The sequence below is a fragment of the Exserohilum turcica genome (assembly GCF_000359705.1).
Source record: "Exserohilum turcica Et28A unplaced genomic scaffold SETTUscaffold_7, whole genome shotgun sequence".
Taxonomy (NCBI): Eukaryota; Fungi; Ascomycota; class Dothideomycetes; order Pleosporales; family Pleosporaceae; genus Exserohilum; species Exserohilum turcicum.
In genome coordinates, this window is record NW_007360288.1 from 902,055 (window position 1) to 912,980 (window position 10,926).

Genomic DNA, 10,926 nt, shown 5'->3' on the forward strand with positions numbered 1-10,926 from the left:
CGGGCTTGTCCAACTATATCAACACTGTAGCAAGGTATAGTCGGCGGCGGGCACTGGTGCAGACGGGTTGGAAGACACAAGTTGTATTCACTGTGGTGTCGAGTGCTATCGTTGGAACGTGTGTTTTACTTCTCTCTACAAACGCAGAGAAATAAGAAGATTTGGTATGATTGCAAGGCGTATGGCGCTTTACTATCAAAGGTCATGGAGAATCATGATGGTTATTCTTCTGTAGCCGCTGACCTCGGAGACATGACTCTACGTTGCTCGTTCTCGTCGGTATTCCACACTAATATCTCACTCAGTCTGCTTCAAGGATCGCCCAGGTCTGGTCGTCGACGGTTGTGTAGATGAGACCTCCAGACAAAAGATCGTCACCCGCCTTTGCCACGTCCGCTGCGTCGATGCCGAGCTTGGCTGCAATCTCGTACTGATTCAAGCCCTCGTTCGACTGCTCGGTTTCTCTGAGGAACTGGAAGACCCTCTTTGCTACCTGGCTGTAGCCTGCAAGGTCGTAAGAGCCGAAGTTGCCACCGGCCGTTGCTTGTTGCTGTACTGCTCCGTTGGTCGCAGCCCCGCCGGCCTGATTAGGCGGCCCACGTGTGAAGTATAGATGTACGGCAGTAGCTTCGAGCATATGAAAAGAGATCTCATTCATATCCTCGATTGGGCGGATGACGGTCGCTCCGACTGACTTTCGGTCGTTGAAGCTCTTGAGTTTGCCCCACGCCCTGCAGTATGCACCTTCAACGAGCTTAGCCTTGGTCGGGTTGGTCTGTTCTGCCGCATCTGTATCGACCCATTGCTTGACCTCTATGCTTCCGGTGCCGTCGTCAAGCCGATATGTTGTGTTTGTAGTCTGGTTGGAGATGTTGCGTATTTGACCAACGAGCGTGATCTGGTACTGGGATTAGCACAGGCAGATCAAAGGCGGAGCTGTAGTATACCTGACTGATTGCTGTGCCGTCAATTTTGAAGGTGTCGTTGCTCCCTGCTTCGCCTTGGGCGTCTAGTATCTGCTTGATTGTGACTGGACGTAACGAGTCCTGAGCATGGTCTCGCCGGCCGCCGGGGCTCTGTGTGCTGCCGCCCTCTCCTGGTATGAAGCCGCCGCCGCCAGCACCGCCGCCGGCACCGTACGAAGTGTACGAGGTTTCGTAGCTATTGTAATCTAAAGCAGGTCAGTCCAATGGCTCAAGCGGCGTCAAAACACAGCATTCTTACTCATCCTGTCGACCGGAGCTGGGTGGCGCGGTGTGCAGGAATCTGGCGAGGGCAAAACGCGTCGGACGCGCCTGCCTCATCGCGGGGCACGTGGAAGCTCCAGCCTCAGCATCCCTGCCGCCAAGATTTCGAAAGGGTCCGTGCTCGAAATTTTCCAAAGGTATGCCAACGCGCGACTCTCCGGGCGCCAGGCACAGCCAAAGTTCACCACTGTCGCCCCGGAATCCTGCCACCGAGTAGCCAAAGATGCCCCCCCGCGCGAGCTCACCGGCGCTCTCCGAAACCGAATTCGACATATTCGATGCCCTAGCCGGCGGCGACGACATTCAGCAAGAGACGGGCTTGAACGCAGATCTGGGCTTGGATCTTGGTGTTGGAGACGACGACGGGTCCGATGACGAAGCCTTTATCGCCGCGAAGCAGGCCGCCTCCAATCGCAAAGCCTCCAATGTGGGCAAGACGGTCAAGAAAGGCGGAGGCTTCCAGGCCATGGGCCTGAATGCGGCGCTTCTGAAGGCAATCACACAGAAGGGTTTCAAGATTCCAACTCCGATTCAGCGCAAGGCAGTGCCGCTGATTCTTCAGGGCGAGGATGTGGTCGGAATGGCCAGGACTGGTTCTGGAAAGACGGCCGCCTTCGTCATACCCATGATCCAGAAGCTCAAGGCGCATTCTGCAAAAGTAGGCGCGCGAGGAATCATCATGTCGCCGTCCCGCGAGCTTGCGCTGCAGACTTTGAAGGTAGTCAAAGAAATGGGCCGCGGCACCGACCTAAGAACCATTTTGCTTGTCGGTGGTGACAGTCTAGAAGAACGTATGTACAAGCCACGGGCGCATTTTGATTTATACCAACAGTTCTCCAGAATTCAGCTCCATGACCACAAATCCCGACATCATTATCGCAACTCCTGGGCGTTTCCTGCATTTGAAGGTTGAAATGGGGCTTGACCTGTCCTCTGTCAAGTACATTGTTTTTGACGAAGCCGATCGGTTGTTCGAGATGGGGTTTGCCGCACAACTCTCGGAAATCTTGTATGCGTTACCCGCCTCGAGGCAAACACTCTTGTTTAGTGCCACGTTGCCAAAGTCACTGGTGGAATTCGCCAGGGCAGGTTTGCAAGAGCCCAAGCTGATACGTCTGGATGCTGAGAGCAAGATCTCGCCAGACCTCAAGAGTGCTTACTTTACCATAAAGTCGGGCGATCGAGATGGAGCACTGCTTTACCTCCTCGAAAATGTCATCAAGGTCCCCGTAGGCGAAACCGACGCTGCAAAGAAAGCCCGGGAAGAGCAGGAGAGGCCCAGTAACAGTAAGAAGCGGAAGCGCAGTGAGGCTTTCGTCAAAGATGTTCCCGTCGATGAGTCCACAATCATCTTTGCCGCGACCAAACACAGGGTAGAGTATCTGGCCAACCTTCTTCGCAACCTAGGATACGCTATATCGTACGGTAAGTGACAAGTTTACCGTCTGTGCTAAGCAATGCTAACGTTCAAAGTGTACGGTAATCTCGACCAGACCGCTCGAAAAGAGCAGATTCAGGACTTCCGAACTGGATTGACGCGCATCCTTGTCGTTACAGACGTCGCCGCGCGTGGTGTTGACATGCCTCACATCAACCATGTGATAAACTACGACTTCCCTTCACAGCCTAAGATCTTCGTCCACCGAGTTGGACGTACAGCTCGTGCTGGTAGAAAGGGCTGGGCCTACAGTCTATGCAGACATGTTGACCTACCTTACCTCATAGACCTACAGCTCTTCCTTGGCAAGCGGTTGCTTCTAGGGAGGACGAGTGATGAGCCCAACTATGCAGATGATTTTGTCATTGGGAGTCTGTCGCCGTGGCAACTGGAGAGTTCTGTTGAGCAAGTCAACAGACAACTCAGCGAAGACGAAGACGTCGCGCTTCTACTGAGTGTAGCAGAAAAGGGTGAGCGACAATACCAGCGCACACGCAACCAAGCCAGCGCACAAAGCGTGACGCGAGCCAAAGAGCTCGCAGCCTCTCCTAACTTTGCTGAAACGCACATGCTTTTCAACGACGACACGCATAACGCACAGAGAGAAAAGGAGGACATGCTTGCGCGGATCCAGTCCTTCAGGCCGGCAGAAACCGTCTTTGAGATTGGCAAGCGCGGAGTCCACAGCGAAACCGCTGAGATTATGCGCAAAAGACGAGAGCAGGTTGAACGGCAAAAGGCCAAGCAAGCGGCTAACAAAACGGCCGAAGATGATATTGACACAGCTCCTGCTTCTTCGAGAGAAGCAAAGGACGATGCCGCATCTTCGGAAGATGAAGCTGAAGTTGCAGAGGGCATGTACGATTCAGACTCTGACGAGCTCGAGGTGTCTGTGTCACAGCCCACGTCGAAGAAGGCCAAGCAAGACAGTTGGAGGAACGACGACTTCTTCATGTCGTATACGCCCAAGGAGAACCTAGCCGAGGAAAAGGCGTACGGCGTGAGCGGCGGCGACGCAGGCAACACCAACTTTGTGTCTGCGGCGCGGGCGGCCGAGATGTCGCTCGTGAACGACGAGATTCAAGGGTTTGCAGACGCAGCCAAGTCCAAGATGCGGTGGGACAAGAAGTCGAAAAAGTACGTCAATCGCACCAACGACGACGACGGGTCCAAGGGGGCCAAGATGATCCGCGGCGAAAGCGGGCAAAAGATTGCAGCCAGCTTCCGCAGTGGGCGCTTCGACGACTGGCGTAAAGCAAACAAGGTCAAGATGCCGCGCGTGGGCGAAATGGAAGCCCCCAACCGCTCTGCCGCCAGCTTCAACAACGCCCCTCGCTACAAGCACAAATCGGAAAAGGCGCCCAAGCAGGCTGATCGGTACCGCGACGACTATCATGTCCAGAAGAAGCGCGTAGCAGAGGCCAAGGAGAAGCGCATTGGCGCCTTCAAAGACGGAAACGCAAAGAACGAACTTCGCGACGTCGACGCCGTCCGCAAGAACCGCAGGATCCAGGAAAATCGCCGAGCAAAGAATGCTCGCCCCTCCAAAAAGCGCAAGCTTTGAGCTTACTAGTTTTCTGCATTGGGATGATTCAAAGACACGGGCCATACAGTTAGAGGAGCCCTCCCCCCCCTTCGCAACATGAATCGAAAATGAATCAAAGGAAAAAAATAAAATAAAATAAAAAAATCAGTCACACACACAAACACAAACAAACACAAACACATATGCACTCGTGGTGAAATTTTCGTGTCTTTTCCTTTTCTCCCTCTTTTTTTTTATTTCTCCTTTCCTTTTCCCTTTTTTTTCTCCTTTTTCTTCGACGTCTTCTCTCCGTGTCCCTCTTTTCTGCAAACAAGAACAAAAACAAGAACAAGAAAAAAAGAAAGAAAGATGGGTCACAGGTTGGCGACATTTTTTTTTTGCATTTGCCCTAGCTGGCCACTGCCGTAATACATACACAGCACATGGATTGTGTCCCTCATTCTTGCCACATTGGGGTGTGCATGTATGTGTGTGTCGCGCGCACCGAGAGGTGTGTGTGTGTGTGTGGTCAGTATGTGTGTGTGTGTGCAAAGGCACGCGCCCCAATTCTACCTAGTGAGCCATTGTGGCGACTAAAAGAAAGCAGGCGGCGTGCCCATTGGGCAGAGGCGCTTAATTGTGCGAAGAAGGGCCGTTATGATGCGCATGGTCAGGTCATGATTACTTTGTTTTTGGCAGTGTGTTCCGCGGCCCCTGGTCGGTTCTGTGTAACACTTTTGTTGTGTACTTGGTCTCTTTCTCACACACACACATTCTCTCTCTCTCTCTCTCTCTCACTTTTGGGTGCCGTGCGCGTGTGAGTGAGTGTGAGGGGAGCGAGAGAATGAGTGTGTGTGCGTGCATGTGCGCAAGTCTGTTGTGGAGGCATGTCATTGCTTTAGCTGTGCCACACAGGCGCAGATTGGGCGAAACTTAATCGGGACCTGGGGCAGAGCCGTGAGCGAGCATCATGGCCCCCCTTGGGCCATCGCGCGTATTGGAGTCAATAGTGGCGTTTTTATTTTGTGCGCACATCGCAGTGGTCGACGAGAAATAAAGGTTCAAAAACAATGGTTTAGCTATTTGGCAGCGACCCAACGTACCCTGTTTGGGAGGTGAGGTGACAAACTTTTCTTGTTGCTGTTTCGGGGCTGGCGTCGTGTTGTGCTCCCTCTTTTCTTGTCGACTTTGCGACTCATCTGACACGGATTGGGAACTGACAGGCTGCAGGTGGGTGTGTGTAGCATGTGGGATGCATACACATGCTCGCCTGGGCTCGAGTGCCTCGGCGTCTGTTGACGTCGGGTAAGCAAATGACAGCTTGGTGACAGGCGACCGCGTGTAAGTTCGGGTATTGGGTGAACGCCGCCGCCGCATGCTCACCTCATTAAGGTCCGAAGCAGGGACAGGGGGCCTTGATCGGGTACACAAGGCTATGCAGGCACGTCATCCCCTCGAGGAGATTTCTTTGAGCCGAGATATTCCTGCTCCACTCAAAGGTAATGTAAGGGTACGCGCCATTCCCCATTTCGCGCCAACGCCGCCAGGTCTCAATAGCCTTGAAATCCTCCTGCACGCACGCAGCTGCGGCACACCCGACAACTTTCCAGAAGCCGCCACAGTTTTTTTTCTTCCTTGGTGCAGTATGCCGTGCGACGGTCGGCTGCATAGAAGGGTTGGGTGTGGGTGGGTGGGTGCTTGGTGATCAATCTTGGGAGGGGGCGCAAAATGTGTCGCGCGCGCTCATGGCTGTGGTCTCGGGAGTCGAGTTACGCAACGCCAACAATGACGCAGGGCCCTGATGCAACGGCTTTCTGATAATCGGTGTGCCCAAATCGGAACAAGACAATGGTGCTGCAAAGCTTTGGGGGGGGGTTTCGATGAAAATCATGGGGCCTGAATCAGACGTGGGCGGGCGCGCGCGCTCTCCAACGGCTGCGGCGTGGCATATTCGGAGCGGCGCAGTCTAGACTGTCGGCCTAGTCGGATAGATGCAAGCGTAGTCACATTCCATATCTCGGTAAACGGCTTCTTAGCTGTTGATACAGCATATTACCGGGCGGAAATTTCTCGCTCCGTTGCGGGCCTGACCAGTCGACTCGAGGGGAGGGTGGAGGGGTCAGCGAGGGCGTGCAGGGTTTTGCCTGTCATCGGTGCATTGCGAAGTGCTGCAGGGCGCCTTGGAGGCGACCGTGAGCCGCACATGAGGGTGTCAGACTGCATCCATACATAGCCACACCCACACGGGCGACGATTGGTGCTGGCCTGGAGAAGAATGTTGGCAAGATAGTAGCAGCTAGTACACCGTACCATCAGGGCAGGGCAGGCCAGGTCAGCATGGGAGCAGCTCGGCCCGCACCCAGTCGCAAATCGAGTATGGGCCTGACATGGGCGAGCGAGGCTGCAAGGACCCCCAGAAAGAGCGGACAGAATGGCGAGGGCCCCTGTACGGACTACTTTTGGCACAACGTGTCCTGAGCACCGGTTCGTAGATCCCGCCCGCAGGCCTGTCATGATATTCGGGTCCTGGCAGAGCGGCTGACTCAACGCAGTCACCGCTTCAACTTTGCAAGCTGGCAGCACGTGCGTGTGCGTGCCAACATGAGATTAGATGCTGACAAACGCCCATGGAAGCGTCGTATATCTCTCTTGCGCAGGGAGTTGCCTGCTGTTCGCCGACTCGCGCGGTGTGCTGGCACATGGCCGACAGCAATGACTGCATTTGTATTTGTGCAGCGGCAGGGCCCGCCGTGGTAGCAGGACTGGGTCTGTACGTACGTAGTCCCGAGGCGCTGGGCAGGCCGTTATGCGCATGTCTATGTGTGTCTGCTGCAGCGCCGGCGAGAGGTACTGAGAAATGAAGGCAATCTCGAGGCGATATAGAGAACCTGCTCATAATGACCGAATATCCGCCAGGTGAGATTATTTTTGGATCACAGTCATGCTGGACGAGGCTAAATAGCAGGCCAAGGTCAGGGCTGCTGGCATGGTCTGCTCGGCTGGGTGTATATTTTCCGCAGTGGGGGGCACCAATCATACAACCCGTCGCACTCGAGCCAGGTTGTTTTCCCTCCGTGGCCCCAAACGAGCGTGCGCTCACGCTTTTTCGGCCGCAAAAGACGACCGATGGTGCGATGCATACGGCGTGCCCCCGGCAGAGGAAGGAGGAGCAAACGCTCCTGCAGAGCTGACTCATGCTCCCTGCGTTTTGGATCTCGGTTGATGCCGCAAAGAGCAAAGTGAAGAAGATGTGCAGATGCAACATGGGCAGCGGGCTGACAAGCACACGACGTTGAAGTTTTGGCCTCGCCCACTCGTGACGCAGCGCAGCGCAGCGCATGTGCCATCCCCTGCGGCTGCAGCATGTAGTATTGGGAGGGGGTAAAGGGGGGGGGACAATTCCAAATTGTCATGGGCGACAGGTTGCGTTGGAGGGTGTACATTGTCGTCTCATGGATAAGCTGTTCCAGGGCTAGTGCCATGGTATACACACCCCTAGGCGCGGTATCGATCTTCACGGCTCTCGGCTCAGCTAACCGCAGCTCCGTGTCGAGGTCGAGTACCACGGGTCAGCCAGGTTATCCACAGTGGGTTGCAGCGCGGAATGTTTGCCCTGCCGCAGTGGCCGTTCTACCTGCTGAATACGTACGTAAGTAGGCTCGGATGACAGGCGAGGCGGCCACTAATGCTGCTCCTGGGCTCTCGTGTGGGCCTAGGGCGGCGGCCGTGACATGCTTGGATGCCTCGGACGACTCTTGACGTGCACTGTATGTATGTATGTATGTGTGTGTGTGTGTGTGTGGTGTGTGTGTGCATGTCTATGTACATGGCACCGTGGACCTAGGCGTCGGCCCCGCATCGTCAATGCTGACGGTGGTGCGGCGCACACGCCAACAAAACGAGGCATGCTGGCCGTGAAGCCGTGAGGACGTGGGTCGGGCAGTTTGCAGGCAGATCCTGGAGGCGGCGCCAGCTTTCGATCGATTCACCCACCGGAGTTTTTTGCGCGCACAGTGCCAATGCGACACGGGAGAGGGCTATAGTGGAACAGGTGCTATACGGGAGCCCCGTTTTGCCCATGGCATCATGCAGTCGCTTGACGAACCACATTGGACGCCACGTCTAGCGCAGGAATGCTGGGCGGTTGGGACTGAAGATTGTCCAGTGTTAGAATTTGCAGACCCTAGAGAGGATCGCCTGAGGTGCAAACGAGTCCGTTTTTTGGCGTGTTATGCACCCATGGCTTGGCGACTTGGGCCGGGCAGTCAGTTGTGCGCAGGCCGTGTTTGATGTTCAGCTGGCGCATCGAAGCTTGTGCAGCAGCAGCAGCGGCGGCGGCGGTGGCGGTGCGGGCGATGGCGACGGCGACGGCGACGATGACGCTGACGAGGGGCTGGAGAGGAGTCGTCGGATGCAGCTTACCGTGGGCTCTGGCGTGCGGTGCGGTGGCCAAGCATACATGGTGCATCTGCCAGATCCATCACCCGCGCCGTAAGTACAAGCACAAAGCACAAGCTTACAGGGCCGGCGCCATGCAGCTAGACATGGCGTGTCGCATGACAAAGCTGCGGGCCCGACGGCGGTGGAGGCATCGAACATTCAGACGCGGACGAGCTGCGAGCGAGGGCAGGCTGAGGAGCTAATCGGGGAAGCATTTGCTTTTGCGGGCACGTCGGACCTCAGACGCTGCAGAGGCGGGAATTTCCAGTGCAAAGGCGTCGGCGAGCTCAGCCATAACCGCACGGAGGCGTCGATCGCAGCAGCAGCCGCCGCCTTTGCAGCCTGTGCTGGGGGCGATAGAGTTGGCGCCAGGCATGTGCGTCATCTGATGGGGGAGGGAGGGGTGTGATGGCGGCGGTGGTGGAGGTGGTTGTGGAGGTGGTTGTGGTGGAGGTGAGGGTGTCAGTGTCAGTGCCAGCGATGCAAGAGGGAGGGACCCTGAGCAGGGCAGGCGGGCAGGCGGACTGGCAGACTGGCAGGCGGGCGCGCAAGCTTTCCCCGGCCATCAGTGCAGAAGCGGTGCTGCGAGGCGAGGGCATCCGCTGCGGCCGGCGGTGCGGTGCAAGAGAGCGACGTGCGAGGCGACCGGGGCGTCGTGGTGGTTGGGTGCAAAGGGTCCTGTCGCGCGACTTGACACTGACAAGCGTCGCTCTAGTCGGCCAGGCGCACCACAGCCGCGGGCCGCCCGACTCGTCGCTAACGCCTACTGCACTCGCATACTACACACCATGGCGACATGCGACTGCCACTGTCCATCCACAACACTGCGCATCCTCATCATCCGCATCCTCACCCGCATCACCCCCACCATCCTGCTCCTCTCGCAATGCTAACCTCGTGGCTGCAGCATCCCCCGTCACGGCCTCGCAGCGGCTGCAAATGACATGCATCCTCGGGCGCCCCCCCACCACCACCACCACCGCTATCACCACTACTGCCATCACCACCACCTCCACCAGCCCCCCGCCGTGGCCCAAAACGAGCGGCAAAGGCAACCCCTCGCCCTCTGCCCGCGCGCGTCGCACCTAAGCGCACGCCGGCGGGTGCCATGCTCTGCTGCGCTCCCAAGGTTTGGCTGGGCGCGCGCAAAACAATGGTGCAATGGCGTGCAACACGCAGGCGCGAGCCACATGCCGTTAGCACACCCCGGCTCCCAGACGGTGCGGAAAGCAGGGGGTGGCAGCGGCCTCTGGCAAGGCTCCCCAACCCGCTGAGCCCATGCCCATGCCCTGCCCTGCCCTGCCCTGCCCTGCCCTGCCCTGCCCTGCCCTGCCACGCCCTGCCCATGCCCTGCCCACCCTACTGCGCGCTGCTAAATGGCCGTGCATAGGTGCTTCCGCGGGTGCATCGACCGTCTGGGAATGCCCAGCCCAGCAAAAATGTCAAAGAACCATCAGCCGAACGAGGGAGCCATGTACACGCTCCCTCCCCTGCTCCCGTTGCCCGGAACTCAGCGTGGCCCCCGTCTCTTGGGAGGCCCCTCATGCACGACAAGACAGGGATGGGGCAAAGATCTGTGAGTAGAATCCCCATAACCTGATTGTGGTTATTACTGGGGAATGTCCGCCGACTGGCCAGCCGACTGCTCTGCATTTTCACGATTCGCCATCCCCAATCCCCCATTGGTTCCACGTCCACTCACCACCACCGCCTCCCACTCTCTCCTCCTCCTCCCCTCTCCCTCACCCAACCCCCCAAACCCCCAGCCGACCTTCCCCAACCCTCGCCCTCGTCTCTGCCCCTCTGCCCCTCCGCCCACACGCCCACTCTGCCACTCCACCCACGCTCTCTTGAAGCTGATATCAAAAGAGACAAAGAAAGAAAGAAAAAGAAAAAGGTAACTGCAACATCCCCATCCCCCTCCAACCTTTTCACTGTCACGCCCATTGCCTTGCTGTACCGGCGGCCACTTGGCTTACGGCTTGCCGCCCTATCGGCACGAATGCCCGTATACATGTATCCAATTGTACACTTGCCGGCCGCTCGGCCGTGCCGACCTGTCCTCCCCTCCGCTCCGCTCCCCTCCTCCCATCGTCATTGTCATGATATCTTCTCTGCCCGTGCATTAGCTTACCCTGACAACCATCCAGATTGGCTTCACTTGCCTTGCCAAATCTCCTGTGCCCTGCATCTTCCTGCTTTGTCCACTGAAGCGCCGTCTGCAAGTCTGCGTGTGTTTCTGGTCCCGACCTACCTTACACCCCCCCCCCCCCCCC

At 57.0% G+C, this 10,926-nt stretch overlaps 2 protein-coding genes across 2 annotated transcripts; one reads left to right on the top strand and one right to left on the bottom strand.

Annotated features, from left to right (window-relative positions):
• Positions 1-301: 301 nt before the first annotated feature.
• Positions 302-1,136, bottom strand: SETTUDRAFT_97377 (uncharacterized protein; the record flags this gene model as incomplete). Its single annotated transcript, XM_008032156.1, has 2 exons — positions 302-898; positions 948-1,136. Coding segments are annotated over 2 exons (786 nt in total), but the record flags the coding sequence as incomplete, so codon positions are not given.
• Positions 1,137-1,470: 334 nt separating this feature from the next.
• Positions 1,471-4,249, top strand: SETTUDRAFT_97653 (uncharacterized protein; the record flags this gene model as incomplete). Its single annotated transcript, XM_008032157.1, has 3 exons — positions 1,471-2,038; positions 2,088-2,672; positions 2,721-4,249. 3 exons carry the CDS (start codon positions 1,471-1,473, stop codon positions 4,247-4,249), a joined length of 2,682 nt encoding a protein of 893 aa, XP_008030348.1.
• Positions 4,250-10,926: the final 6,677 nt, after the last annotated feature.